Here is a 16,090-nt window from a genome sequence, read left to right as displayed (position 1 = left end):
CCTTCCCAGATGGGCAATGTTAAAAGTTCTCAAGCACTAAGGCTTTGTTTGGGAAGCCAATCTTGAGGGTTTTTTTTGGTTATTTTAACCACAAAAAATAAAATAGACTTTTTAGTCTAATAAGACAAAATATCACATCTAACTCATAATCATTACATTCTTTCTCTCACAAAAAAGCCAAAATAATCAAAAAAGCCAAAAGCCCTTCCCAAACCAGACTTTTTAACCCTAGGCTAAAAAAGCTAAAAAGTCAAAAAGTCAACCCACTTCCCAAACGAAGCCTTACATGGCTTGCTCGTATACTCCCATTCGTGTGACATACAAATTGGAGCCCTAAACTCAATATCCACCATTTTAGGTAAATATTAATGCATTACCAGCCCAATTTTTTTCAGAACCTAAGCCAAACATCAAGATGAGGCTTTTAGCCTCTGTAGTCTTTAGACAATAAGGGCCTTTGGCAAAAATTTAAAAAAAAATAAAAAATAAAAATTTGATGGGCCTACAAGGTGTTAACTTGACTATATAGTGAGTTTAGAATCAACAAATTTAGATAAATGAAATATTTTTAGCATTGATTCTCAAAAATCAACATATTCAAAATCATTGTTCTTATTTCTTCTCGATACATTCTTCCTGCATCATCTGTTCAGTCCAACATCTTACCTAATTTGGGAGTCACTGCACTTAAGGAAGCCCATTCTCACAATCTTAACTATTACATTGCCCAACAATCCAACCAGCCCACAAAAAGAGGAAAAAAAAAAAAAAACTTACAATGAATGATGAGAACAGTCGAGAGTCTCACTGTAGAAGGCAAAAGGTAATGTGTAATACACACACACACACACACACACACACATATATATATATAGAGAGAGAGAGAGAGACAGAGAGACAGAGAGAGAGAGACAGAGCAATCTTATGGTGCAAAGGAAAATTCTGGCATCATTTCAACAAAATTAGTATAAATCAAGATTGTTACAACATTTACAATATTACATACTTACAAAAGGAAAGCACTGTTTAGTGACTTTCTTGTTTAAAAATCAATAAATACAATAATTCAATTGTTAACATGGCCTTCTATAAACAAAGTAAAATCAAAATAAAAAACCCATGAACACAGAAAAAATAGAAAAGAAAATTAGAATTTCAACTTGTGTCTCGTGTTGAATCAAAATTTAGATTAGAGACGGTCCTCTGTGCAAGAACTCGTTCACCAGTTCCTTAGGAATCATTAACATATGCCCGAACAACATCAACTATTGGTGCTCGACATATTGGGCATTTACCGCTACTCCATTGCAGCTCATGGGCACACTTAAAACAGGTGCACATGTGACCACATCTGAAAAACCAATGGGACAACAAGACACGATGACTAAGATGAGTTTTACTGGTGCTGAAGATCTGAAATGAACTCACCCCCCCCCCCCCCCCCCCCCAAAAAAAAAAAAAAAAAAGAACCAAAAAGAAAAAGCAAAGCTTGGATTCGAAAGCAAGTACCTGTACAAGAGAGCATCAACTTGCATTTCCAAGCAAACACAACAAACTCTTTTTATTGGAGCCTCAATGAGTGACTTCTTCTCCACCCCTCTAACTGCAATCATTAACATGTGTCCTTTATTAATGAGATAGATAAAAGGAAAACAATTTAAACCGTTGCATAAAGCGTATGAAGTATTGTGAAAGTAACTTTCTTGCATCTAAAAGTGGCAGCGGTGGTGGTGGTGGTGGTGGGAAAGGGAGGGGCTTATTTGAGAATACAAATGAAATTTGAATCCAAGATTCTTGTTTCTATGAGCAACCAATGAATGGAAAACAGTTTAAATAGTTACATAAAGTGTGAAGTATCATGAAAGTAACTTTCTTGTATCTAAAAGTAATTTTAAGAAGAAAAATAATTTTTGACTCCGAGATTCTTGCTTCTATGAGCAACTGATTTTCCATACATTGCAAGTAAATAGGACCATAAAAACCTAGCATAATTGAGTTTTCCACCATCTATAGATGTCATATGACAAGGGATGGTTTTACCAAGTTGATTTCTTTAGATGTATTATATGTAGTTTACAATATCATTTTAGGTATTGAATTTTTCAGGCAATGACACTTCTCTTCTCTTAATTGGCAGCATCCAACATAAGTCAATCCCACATTCCTAAAATTACCAATTTTTAGTCCCTTATGAGCATTTTTTAGGGTGTGAGGTTTTAATGCATTAAATAGCATATTGAGATTGGTCATCCTTTTATCTATACTATAAGTCTACTTTATTAAATAAATAAATAAAAAATAAGATAAATCATATGTTCTCATAGTTCAAGGGAATGAGGGATCCTTTTATCTATACTATAAGTCTACTTGATTAAATAAATAAATAAAAAGGAAGATAAATCATATGTTCTCATAGTTCAAGGGAATGAGGGTATTATCTCTTCCTTCTCACCTGAGCTATTTACAGCAGCTGCAACCACCTTCTTAATGGAGCGTTGCATTTTTGTCTGCATGTTCATGCAACTATTTATTGATTTTCGGAGCTCAGACATCTCACGGTGCAGCTGCTCCATGTGCCCTCTCAAATCATACATGAGCTCCATTTCCTGTTGGACCCACAAAATTATTTATTGCCATAAAGTAAATAAAAAAATTACTCAAAGAGATAAAGAAATTTTTAGAAGAACAAGAGAAGAAAAGCACTAACAACTGAAGAATGATTGGTGAAAGAATAGCAGGGTTGACTTTCTGGAGAGGAAGACTCAGATGACTGGGGTTGTTGCAATGATGGAGATACAGCTTGATCAGAATTACAACTGACTTCGTGATCAGAATCATGACTCCATGACCTCACACCAGATACAACTTGATCCACATAGTCACTGACTTCATTATATTGTGGTCCACTTGAGCTCTCTTCTTCCTCTTCCACTTGCTCCTCCTCTTCTTCTTCGTCTTCTTGCTGACTGTTTATCGTATGCGTTTGCCTTTGTATGTGAGACCTCATTAATTGTTCTAGTCTATAGTGTAAACCATTATCTTCTTCTTGCTGATTTTCCATTGCATGTGGTAGTCTTTCCACTCGAGAAATCATCAATTGGTCCATTTTGTCTCGTAAATTACTTGAAAGAAATGTTGATACACCTCTCCTGCACACGTAAATTAGAAAGTCAATGAGCTTTGAGCACAAATAAATGAATACACCGAGAACAAGTAATATGAAATTATGATCTGAATCATCCTCAATTACAAATCATTTCAGTAACATTAATGCAAAAGTCCTCAGTCCCACCAGTATATATCATAGAAATAAATAGAAATGTTGCATTTCATTTTTGAGTTTTTTCAGAAACAAGGTGTTTTATATTCTTGAAGCTTAAATTATTTATGAAATTGAAAAGGGAAAAAAAATGGAACTCAGAAGAAATCAGAGGGATGTGTACCTTTCAAGGAGTTGTCGTATATCTTCATTGTGCACGTAAGGATCAAGCATCTCCTGGTACCTTGCTTGCCTGAGACCTTCCCAATCACTCCTTGGCCGAGAAACTTCACTTATCCAATCTTGATTTGTTATCTGCTGGTTATTGGCCTCTTCTTCGTCCCACTCACTCCAAGTGCGAGAAACCTCACTTATCCAGTCTTGATAGATTCCCATTTGCTGCCGATTACTGGCCTCTTGTTCTTCCCAATCACCCTGTGGATGAGAAACATCACTTATCGTGTCCTCATTGGTTGCTATTGGCTCCTCATTATTGGCATCTTGCTCTTCTGCGTTCACATTCTCTTCCAAGCAGTATTTGCTTGTCAATCTGTCTGAAGATTCTTGTGAGTCAAGATTGCAAGACTCATAGCTTGCTCCTTCCCATGCAGTATATGAACTTGGACTAGCTTCTTCATTAACATCTTCTGTTGAAAATGTACTTTGCTGCTCAGTCCTATTATTAACTTCCTGATGATGAGGCTCTTCCCTAGATTGATTGGAGGTAGAAGAAATTTTCACATCTGGAATGTTATTTACCACAAATTTGTGGTGGATTTTCAGATCAGCTGCATCATGCTCAACGTGTACGTCAAATTTCTCCCTAAATTAAATTAAAAGTTAGAATAACGTTAATTAGAACAAGAAGTTATTGTCATGTTTCTGTTTTAACGAGCCCAAAGATTCATAAATCCAATTCAAAGTCTAAAAAATAAATCCTTCAGAGTATAACAAAGAGCTGCCAAGCTGATAAAGCCTTCACTTTTATGCAAAATTATTTATTTAAAGCTTTAGGATAGATCCCCCAAGTTCCATGTTTGATCGGTGGGTTGTACCATTTTTAATTGTTTTGCACTGTGGTGTACACTTTTTTTCTCTGTAAAAGATGAATTAGAGAAGTTTGTTATTAATGACCCTGATATGAGTCACTCTCATCGAAAGCTGGATATTTTTCTAAGCCGTAATGCAAAAGGATCTTGACAACACCGTGTTTGTTCCTAGGAAATCATTGTTTCTCTCTTTTCTTATCATGTTTTCATTATACGAAGAGTTTTATGAATTAAGGCCTCGTATCTAGGGGTGTGCGTCATGTCGTGTTGGGTCGCGTCCATGTCATGTCATTTGTGATTCATGTCAGAATTACCTCAGCACTAACCCGACCCTTTTATTATTTCGTGTTACTATGTCGAGTCATTTTCGGTTCGTGTCCGATTCGTGTCATGTTAACGAGTCATATCAAAAAATTTCACCATTAACTAAAAATATCAAATGTATGAAACAAATTAAAAAATTCTTCACAAGTTAAATTTAATGAAACTAATCTCTATTAAATAAAATTATTTATAAAAATATTTGATTTCAACTTAATTTTATTTTCTTAATTTATGAAAAATATATTTTATTATTATATTTTTTTACTAGATTAACTCAAATAATAGACAGAAAATACATTAAGTTCAATTAAAAACAAAAACAAAACTTACATTAAACTTAAGATCATATTTTACATACTTTTTACTCCCTCCGTCCCAAAATATTGGTCCCTTTTGGGGAATCCAACTTTTTTTGGTAGTACACTTATTGCATTTGAAAAAGGTTGATTTTCCGAAATTACCCTTTTGATAGTACATTTTTTTGGAATATCAATGTCATAATTGTACTTTTTAAATTGTTTATTAATTTAAAAGAAGGGCAAAATATGAAATTTACATTATTTTTGTACTTGATTTATAAAGAGGGACTAATATTTTGGGACAATGAAAAATGGAATAAGGGACTAATATTTTGGGATGGAGGGAGTAATAAATTGCAATTACGTAAAAGATTAAAAAATGTCATGATACTCTTTAGTAGAAATAATATTAAAATGTGTTATTAATTCTTCATTATATGGGTTACCCGTGTCAATTTCATGTTATATAGATTTGACACTAACCCGACCTGTTTAATATTCGTGTTATGGGGTCGTGTCATAAACTAATCTCTATTAAATGAAATTATTTATAAAAATATTTGATTTCAACTTAATTTATAAAAATTATATTTTATTATCATAGTTTTTTACTAGATTAACTCAAACAATAGACAAAAAATACATTGAGTTCAATTAAATGCAAAAACAAAACTTACATTGACCTTAAAATCGTATTTTACATAATTTTTAAGGATATAATTATGTAAAAGATTAAAAAATGTCATGATACTCTTTAGTGGAAGTAATAGTAAAATGTATAACTGATTTTTCATTATATGGGTTATCCGTGTCAATTTTGTGTGTATACAGATTTGATATTAACCTGACTTGTTTAATATTCGTGTTATCGGGTCATGTCATGTATGTGTTTGTGTTAAGAAATGGTCAACCCTAACCCGCTAATTTTGTGTATGGTTCAAGTTGTGTTGCAAATTCCCACTCCTATTTGTATTACATACTTTGTTTCCCAATTCTCTTATGATTTCCAACTCCAATTTAATACTATTCATATTGTAAAATCATCTTCTACTCATTCCCTCTTACGCGCACACATTCAGACATGCAAAACACACACACACCATGATGCACTAGAAGTAGAAACTAGCTTGACAAAAATGGAATTAAGAGGTCAGTGCAATTCACAGTACAAATAATTAGCCTATTGCATTCTTGTTTCCTAAAGGTAAATCATTACCCTTTTGATGGATAAGTTTAGTGTTTAGTTGATAGTCAAAAAATGTTCTCAAACAAACACCAATTTATTTATTTATTTTCTTCATATATATATATATCAAGAATGCATGAAAAAAAAATTATGTAACAATCTCATGATTCTATGCATCAAACTGAGTGGTTATGAAAACAGGAAGGCCCTTACCTTAGAAGCACTACTGTTGAACATTGTCTAGGTTGCCCTGATTTAGATGCCGTTGAATGTGAATCTTGTCTATCACTAAGTACTGGTGAGTTTTGTTCAACCTCCTCTGCTTCTGTATACGAATGCTGTTGATTCCCAATTGCTGCTTCATGACTTGAATGCTGTTGAGCCCCAACTTCAGCTGAATCTGAATGCTGTTGAAGCCCCGTTGTTATCGTCAAATTTGAATGCTGCTGAGCCCCAACTCCTGCTTTATGACATAAATTTTCTTGATCTCTGACAACTCCTCCATGACATGAATGCTGCTGTTGAGGCCTGACTTCCACTGAATGTGAATGCTGTGGAGCATCTACAACAGCTGCTTCACAATGCAGGTGTGGTTCATCTCTGACTAGTTCTTCATGACAGGAATGTTGTTGATCCCCAACTACCCTTGAATGCGAATGCCGTTGAGCCTCAATTGCTGCTTCATGACGCAAACGCTTTTGAACCCCAGTTGGCACTGAACATGGATGCTCTTGATGCCCAACATCTGTTTCGCGGCGCAGGAATCTAATGCGAAGCATTGTCTACACTTATACCATAAAAAATAAAATTATAATAATAATAATAAAACAAAAGCACTACATAAGTATGTTCAAATGACAGTTGAAATACTTGTTTATTCCATAATTGAACTTATAGGACACCATCTTGGTACTGATCCATAATGATCGAAATCGAATCATGAACCTATTACTATTAGTGAGAAAGGGCCATGAACTAGAGTGTCTTGATCAATTTGAAAGATCATTGAGTGTAGTTGAAATAACTGAATTTTGAGTGATTTGATGACGGTAAACTCAATGGAATTCAAAATTGTCTCAATTTTTTTTATTTAATTTTATTGTCTGCATGTTCAGGAGTTAAGACCATTCAAATGCCCCTTTTCGCCACAAATAAACTGAACCAACAATTAAGATAAGCACAAAAATTAAAGCTTCTATAAATAGAGATACGCCCAATACATCCAAAACTCATTGCCCATGGACAAAAGAAAAACCGTTTCAAAACAACAAAAACTAGATCATAACCTATGATAATGAATTCGAAATTGCAACCAAATTGAAGAAATGGAAATATAACCTGAATGCGGCCTTTATGGGAGAATCTTGAAACTGCTCGACGCTCCACCAGGGAATCGAGCTCCCTAAGCCTGTCGCCCTCCAATTGCATAAGCAAATCATTGAATGCTTGACGCCCTCGAATACAGGGCGAGTTTATGACAGGCGATAAACACCTATTTTCTTGTTGATGATGATCCAATGCTGACAATGTTCGCAGCCTAGGCAACAATTCATTCCCAAAACTCTGATGCTCTGAATCATGAGAGCCCTGAATTTGATTCTCAGCTTTCAGTGTCAACCTCCTAATCACATCTGCCACTCTCACCCTCTCTCTCTCCGGTCCACCCTCTCCTCTTCCTGCATCCTCGGAAGGGGGTCCGCTCGGGGCCATCCTGTCCGATTCCCAGTCAATGAATGAGTCCTCTATCATTACAGAAGGGAAGTCGAGCCTTTCATCGACAGATTCACGGGTTTCAGATGGCGTTGCATCGACGAATGAAGAGTTTTCAGGGTTGTAATTGGTGTTGACAGAGATGGAAACAGGGGAGGAAGACCAATTGGGGTTGTTTCTGTTGGCGTTTTGATTCAGAGCAGCCTCAGCTAAGTCCCTCCACCTCTGAACAAGAGTAGAAACGCCACCCAGATTGGGAATTTCGGCAGAGGCGTCAGATTGAGTCGGAGAATTCTCTCTCTGCTCTCCACTCTGTTTATCAATGGCGGTCACCATTTCTCGAGCTCGTGCCCACCTATCAAGAACTTGGCCGTGTCTCTCGCTGTTGGGTGACAATTCCTCCCCCTGATTCTCATGGTGGTCGTGAATTTGAAAATTCTCATCTTGAGTATTCTCATCAGGGGCCGAACTTGAAATGCACACCAAGTGTTTGAGATTTTTCTGGAAAGCATTTCGGGCGTTGATTTCTCTGCTGCATCGTTCTCGCCGGTTGTGATCTCTCAGAACACAACCGAAAGGCGCAGAGGAAGTGATTTCTACCTGCGAAGACGCCATTTTTTTCGAAAATCTAATACGGAATTGCGAAATCAATGGTTTCTCAAAGAATCCATTTGAAGATAAGGAAAGAAGAGACAGAAAACATATCAATACAATCGATCCCGACATTCATCACAGACCCACATCTCTTTTTCTCTATATATCTAGAATTTGAAAAAAAAATCTGAACTTTCTTAGAAGAAAAATGAACAAGAAGAGGTGAATCAATGGTTTTCAAATTAATACCTATATTTACAGAGAGAGAGAGAGAGAGAGAGAGAGAGAAGATGAATGGTGGAGGATTTGTGGATGAGAATTGCAGAGGTAATGTGTTGGTGACAGTAAAATGAAAGGCAAAATTGGAGATTCCGAAGGAGAGGGAAGCGAAGGAGTGAGATGGCGGTGAACTGTGTGATTGACGATGAGAAGAGTTGGGTGGTTTGAGAGTTTGGTGAGAGAGAGAGAGAGAGAGAGAGAGAGACGTTGGATTTGAACCGTTGAGGATGTAGGGACATTGTTGATTATACTAAGTTTGGCGGTGAAGCAAAACCCAATGAACATTTTTGACAGCCTTTTTGACATAGAGAAAAAGATGAAAATATAAGCTTGGGAGCCTGCCTATGGTCAAAAAGAAGTAAAAAATAAAGGAAAAGGAATAAGGTGTTGGAAATCCTGACACTCATGTTTTGCTTGATTTTTGAACTGAAAAGTGTTTAGTAGGGCGAATTTGTGTGGCTAATAGTTTAAATGTGTCAAAATAATGTTATTTTGAGTAATTCGGGTTATGAAATTTTATCATTTAATGCTTGTTTGGTATGTATTAAAAAATGTATTGTATATATATGAGAAATGAGTGAGACTCCTTTTTTGGAGAACCCCACAACCCCCATAATGATCTACATCATGAATGATGATGTAGATCATTATGGGGGTTGTGGGGTTCTCCAAAAATGGGTCTCTATCATTACTCAAATAGGAGCACTAATAGCTTTAAAGTGGTGTGGGTCCCACATGATGGGATGTTTTGCTCTTGCGGAGCTGGTGCAAGAGCTTCTGCAGTACAGCTCTAATGAGTTGTCCAGTAAAAAAAAAAAAAAAAAAAAACAAACAGTGAAGTAAAAGACAAAAAAGGGAGAAGAAAAAGACAAATTAGAGCTCCATTAGAGGTTTTTTTTTAGAGGTCTAAATCATTTTTCTTTGCTCTTGTATGGTTTTTTTTTTTTTTTTTGAATTTCCACCTCATTGGTTGTCATTTAGTGCTCCCAATTTAGTGAGATGAATCATTGTTGATTTTTCAAATATTCAATATAAAATTATAACATCTTTTCTTTTTTGGGGTGATTTAGAAAGTTAGTTAAAAATTGATTTTTTGATTTTTTTTTTGTCATTTTGTGTGTAAAAATATGAGACTCAAAATAGATTAAAAGTTAAATTAACTTTTAGGTATCTTCCCAAATTACCCCTTTATCAATTATAATATTATAGATTATATGTGGTCGTATCCCAGAATATCCAGTAATCACCCTTTGAAATAAAGTAAATATAATGAAATAAAATAATTATTTTCTTAGATTCCTATAAAATTATAATTTCCTAATAATGGTTAATAATAATTTATTTGTAATATATTTTTCAATATTATAATAGAATAATTATTCTATTTAATTTTATTTTAATGAACCAAACAGAATATTTACAGTATCTTTAATGTTTAATCTTTTTTTTTTATTTTTTATAATTGAATTTAAATAAAAATTTGGTTAAAAAGTTTATATGATATATAACACTTCAACTTTTATGCTTTTTATTTTTTATTTTTTGTAAATAAAATCTTTTTGAAAATTTTCAAACTTATCTTTAAAATATGTGTTAATCATTTTTTTTCTATGAAGAAAATAATTTCCAATCTTTATTGTATTTAAATTTCTATCAAATTAAAATATTAATATGATTGTTGAAAATTTGGTGAGAGAATTAGTTCATTTTGTATTTAAAAAAAAATTCTCCTTCATAATTTGATACAACCTTGATGAAATGGTTGGGATATACTTCTAACTATTTTTTTTTTTATAAATTTAAATTTGATAAAAAAAAGAGGTTTTTTTTATTGATAAATCTCATTTAAAGGTGTTTTAACCCGATAAATCCACCAAGAAAAATTATAACGTATTTAGTCCCATGTATTTGTACTTTTATTCCATGAGATCTTTCTTTTTCCTGATTTATATTGTTTGTTGAATTATTATACCCTTATGTCTATTGTTGATATGTATTATATAGAAAAAGGATATACACATTTCCTTTTTGTTGCTACTTCTATTGTGGTAGTTACCATTATTCACGTTTTTTTTTTTGATCAGTTTCATTTACATTTGTGATATTGTTTCATTGTGCTAGGATTTTAAAACTCTCTATTTGTTAGGGTTTAGAAACTCTAGTTTACACATGGTAGTAAAATCGTTACAGTGAAACTTTGTGTTCCTCTATTGTCACTTTGTGTTCAAAATTTTGTGTTCGTCCATTGCTGCTCTATGTTCAAAACTCTATGTTTCTCCATTGTTGTAAATCGAAACTCTGTTTATGTCTAGTCAATTTTGTTACAAATATATTCTTCAAAGGTGGGTTTGGTTTGATTTGGATTGATGGAATGATGAAATTGCATAGATTTGTTAATGATAGTGATAATTGTGGATGTTGATTTTTGACCACATAACCAAACGGGGAACTCAGCTGGAGAGTACCGGAAGAATAGATTAAGTCTAACAACCTGCACAAGAAGATGAGAATATGGTGGTGATTCGTCCACCCGGGGGCACTCTGACGATCAAGTCAGTAATCAATATCTCTCAAAGATAGCAAAGAGTACTCAAAACTAACTAGAAAAGAACTTATCTTAGATCCACGATGGCATTTTGCTTTTATAACCAACAGTGACCTGATTCTTTTAGAAGCCTCACTTTAGTGGATTCAGACTCAATGCTTATCCTAGACTCTCGGCTAGATAGAGATAAACTCTTCATGAGCCTTATTCTTGTCCTAACTGAGACCCTCCTCTATTCTAGGACTCTTGTCCCTTATCCACTTATCTCGGATTCCGGTATCTCCGCAAATAACCTCGGCCTATCCGAGATCATCTCGGCAACATGACCAGGCCACATGGCACCTCGGCTGACACTTCGGCGTCACCTCAAAATATTTCCCTACAACTACTCCCTAGGTTCTATTACCTCAGTAACCTGAGGTGATGGAACCTACATCGTTTGTCCACATAACATGTCGGCTAACATTCCATTCATCTCTCCGACCAAGATCATGACTCGTCGGCTTCAAGTAACCAAGACTCTATTGCCCATTCTATCAAGGACCAAGAACCAAGAATCAAGTTCTTTAAGCATCTCAACTGAAATCGCTCCTCTAGCCAAGGTTATGGCCTCAGTACTTCAAGAATTTCAAGAGTTCTAATTGCGTATGAGCTGTCATGCACAGTATTTTCAACCGTTTCCTCCACGTGTCCCTTCCTCATTGGTTTATACCTGGCATGTGCCATCAAGTCACGTCGATTCAATCCACGCCGCTTGACAGGCACTATCAATTCATTTTTGTTGCATTTTTGTGTTTTTGACAAAACTCCTTCTCTCTTTCTGTCTTCTCACTTTTCATTCTTGCATTTCTCTCTTTTGTGCTTAAATTTTCGCTTTCTAGATTCTGCCATTTTCATACCTTCGAAGCTCTGCACTTGTTTTGATTACCTCCTTTGGCAATCTTTTCATCATCTGTTTCCGACCATTCACGTCGTCTGACTCCAGCGATCTTCATCCTGGCGTTTGTTTCTTCGGTAAGTCATTAATTTCTTATTTCTTTCTAGTTAGTCTTGTACTGTTTTGCATATGTTTTTTCTCTGAACTCACTGTATGCTCTTTTTACTGCATTCGTTGTTATTGAATCTTGTATTCACAGCTCAATTTCTCAAATCTACTTTGAATTTTGAAGTTTATCATTATGTCTCTCGACTATCAATTGCGTTTGTTTGTGATTCGTACACATTGCCTTCACACACTCACTCAATGTCTTATGGATTTGTAATTCCTTGGATCGCCATTCGTATTACTAATCACATCCTTGGCATATTGTATTGGTTATATTTAAATGCCTAGCACTGATCTTGCCATATCTGAGTTTTTTTTCTCCTTCATGTGATTCTTGAGTTTTGCCTCTGATTCCTTCTTGGTGCCTTTTCTGTTTTCTCTTGTCTGTTTTTCAGATTCTTGGCCTTTGATTCTCGTTTATGTAGATTTAGGTTTGGGATTTGATAGAAATCACATTATTAGGAAAATTGAAACAAATTCCCTATAAATCTTCAAAACCCTTGCCCCAGTGCCTGTTTAGGGTTTAGCCGAGGTCTTTAAACCTATCAATCACTCTTTTCTGAAATCTTATACCAACTTCATTAAACCGACATCATGGGTATGTTTAGGTGAAGGGTAGATACCCTGGCCAACCTCCAAAACTCCAACAAGGGTGCTGGAGATGATTACTTGATCGTCTCGGGCAACTGAGAGTTTGCACCTGATGATGATCTTGATCTCTTTCCTCTGCGCCGAGCAGTATTTAAAGAGGGTGATGGTAAGAACTGAGTCATCTCATTGCTAGTTCATCTATCTGTACTAATATCTTCTTTTTGTTTCTTTTTTACAACTCTTCCCCAGCCATCAAAGGATTTCCGCCAAACTTTCCTTTCCAGCCTTGATCTGAAAAGGCTTCTAGGTTTGGATATTGATAAGAGCAAAGCCCCTTTGCTGCTTGATTATATCCCAACTTACAAGTCCGCTTTGCCCGACGTTCTCCGTCGAAGTAAGACTCCCCCATCAGCATCCACCCTACCAGTTGCTTCATCGCCAAGGCCAGACCAGGCCTCTTCTTTAGATCTAGTTCACCTCTGCCCCCCCAACTTATCCTAACATCCCAGCGCCGATGCCGACGTTGTGCCCTAACAAACGCACCAGCTAGTAAAACTCAAAGTCGCAGACGCCGAGAATCAGAGACATTGGCCTACGATCCAGCTAACCCTCCTATGGCCCTTCTTATTATCCACTTCGACACCAAGGTTACTGTCGCTGCCACTGCCGAAGACATGGGTCACAGTAAAGCCGTTGTGGAAGACCTCCTGGCATACTTGCCAGGAGTGGTTTCAGTTCAATCTTCTCCGTCCTAATCTCAACCCACTTCAAAACCAAAATGAGTAAAACGAGCCAAGGTAAAGGCTACAGTAACTCAAATTCCTACTGACCTAGAGGACACGGTGTCAATCTCCAAATTGGCCGAGGCTGAGAAGAGCTCAATCGTTGTCGAGAAAAGGCCTACCGAAGCTGAGCCATCCGACAAGCGAAAATCAAAGAAGCCGAGATCGGAGGGTGCAACGGGCCCAGGCATTTTCAAGGCCAATGAGCCCTAGGATCCAGTAATTTCAATTGGTGACCGCTCGATGATAGTTGGTGACAGTGCCATCGATAACCTTGAGGTTGGTGTCGTTCTCTTCACTACTGTTCTTTTGCCCACCGATCTAAACCGTATGGCCGAGATCAATGAATACGAAAATTTTGCATTGATAATGCAACACTCTGTTCTGGTAAGTCCTCAACACTTGTACTCTTTGGTTCTTTAAGTTCTCATACTAAAAAATTTTACTAACTTATTCGTTTCTTTCCTCTTAGGCCATCCAACATGCTCACTCCTTTGTAACAAAAGCCCAGGAGATAAAAAAGGAGTTGATAAAGAAAACCCAAGAGGTTGCTGGCTTTCTTGCCTCACTACACCACGCCGAGGCCAAGATCAAGGTTCTGCTGGACCAGACCAAGGCAGCCAAGCTTGCATAAGATCAGGCCGATGAGAGGGTTAATGCAGCCGAGGCTGTGGTCGAGGTATTCAAGTCCAAGATTAAGGACGTTGAGGCCAAAACTGCGGAAGCCAAAGCTAAGCTCCATGAGGCCCTGGCTACAAAAGAGGCCGAGATCAAGGTGGCCGATGAAAAGGCATTCTCAGAAGGTCAGGCTGCCATCTGAGATACGTACAAAGCCTAAGTTAATAAAGCCTGCAACAAAGGTTATTACCTTGGCTGGATGGCGGCGCTTAACAAGCTAACTGCCCCAATGGACTCCAACCTCTGAGATATCAACCGACTTAGTGTGTCTTTCCCTCCGACTCCCAAAGGATCGAATGACGAAGCCAATGAGGATGAGGCCGACGCTGAAGATGCCAATGAGGAGATGGAGGCTACTATTGGGGCGAAGTCCCCCACTCTGAATGAGCAAGTCCTGGACTTGACTTAAGATGAAGAGGACGAGGTCTCCAAGAGTGCCTCCTTTAAGAAGACAACATCTGAGGCCGAGGTCCATAGAGCCGAGAAAAGCCTTAATGATACCTTGCTGGAAATTGACGCCGAGATAGCGGCGGAGAAGAAAGCAACACCGCCAATCGAGGCCGACACAATGCCAACAACCAAGGTTGAGCAATCCGTGACCAATGCCAATGCTTAGAATTTTCTTTCCTTTTACTTGTACTTTTTTCATTTCACTTTTGTTGGGCCGAAGTGCCATCTTTGTAACTAAACAAGTAATCTTCCATGCCAAACCGAAGTGCCTTTTTGTTTGAGTTTGAACAAGTTTTCTTTAAATGAATGCCTTATTTTTTCTTCTAAGTGTTGGATGCTCCTCTTCATATATGCTTACTGCTTTTCTTTTATGCCTTACATGCTTCCATACTTAGAATATTTTTTGCACTTCTCTAAAGTACAACTTTCTTGTATAATCACTTCGGGTTAGAACATATCTAACATGTATCACCTCGGACCTATTTTATCTCGAGTACACCCCTACGCGGTTATCTCTCGAAGTTCACCTTTAAATGAATGCTCGGCCAATGAACACTTTTATAACTTTCAACAAGTGTTACTTCTTTTTTGTGCTTGCTATCTTTTTCCAAGATTTCACCCTTCCAACCTTTTCAGGTATGACAACCTGGTTGGTGATCTTAGGTAACAAATACCTCAGGTATCCCCCTATCTGGATACCTCGGCTAACTCCAACTTGTAAATTCTTTGATAAATTTCAACAAGTGTCAAGCCTATTCCCACAGACGGCGCCAAATTGTAGATGTTGATTTTTTACCACATAACTAAACAAGAAACTCAGCTGGAGAGCACCGACAGAATAGATTAAGCCCAACAACCTATACAAGAAAATGAGAATCCGGCGGTGGTTTGTTTACCCGATGGCACTCTGACGATCAAGTCATTAATCAATATCTCTCAAAGATAGCAGAGAGTACTCAAAACTCACTAGAAAAGAACTTACCTTAGATCCACAAAGGTGCCTTGCTTTATAACCAGCAGCGACCTGATTCCTTTAGAAGACTCACTTCAGTGGACTCAGGCTCAATGCTCATCCTGGACACTCAGCTAAATAGGGATAAACTCTTCATAAGCCTTATCCTTATCCTATCTGAAACCCTTCCCTGTTCTAGGACTCTTGTCCCTTATCCGCTTATATCGGATTTCGATATCTCCGCAGATGACTTCGGCCTATCTGAGATCCTCTCAGCAACATGACCAGGCCACTTGACACCTCGGCTGACACTTCAGCATCACCTCAAAATATTTCTCCACAATAAT

At 36.9% G+C, this 16,090-nt stretch overlaps 1 protein-coding gene across 1 annotated transcript; it reads right to left on the bottom strand.

The window, feature by feature from the left end:
* Positions 1-922: 922 nt before the first annotated feature.
* LOC114291287 (uncharacterized) lies at positions 923-9,081 on the bottom strand. The gene is made up of 7 exons (XM_028235338.2): positions 7,456-9,081; positions 6,331-6,899; positions 3,444-4,082; positions 2,708-3,149; positions 2,453-2,606; positions 1,510-1,603; positions 923-1,351 (listed from the first exon to the last, which is right to left on the bottom strand). Exons 1-7 carry the CDS (start codon positions 8,551-8,553, stop codon positions 1,231-1,233), a joined length of 3,117 nt encoding a protein of 1,038 aa, XP_028091139.2. The 5' UTR covers positions 8,554-9,081; the 3' UTR covers positions 923-1,230.
* Positions 9,082-16,090: the final 7,009 nt, after the last annotated feature.

Source organism: Camellia sinensis, chromosome 9, assembly GCF_055761805.1.
Source record: "Camellia sinensis isolate YWXY chromosome 9, ASM5576180v1, whole genome shotgun sequence".
NCBI lineage: Eukaryota > Viridiplantae > Streptophyta > Magnoliopsida > Ericales > Theaceae > Camellia > Camellia sinensis.
Note: the sequence above shows the minus strand (reverse complement) of the source record. Positions and strands in the feature narration are given on the sequence as shown.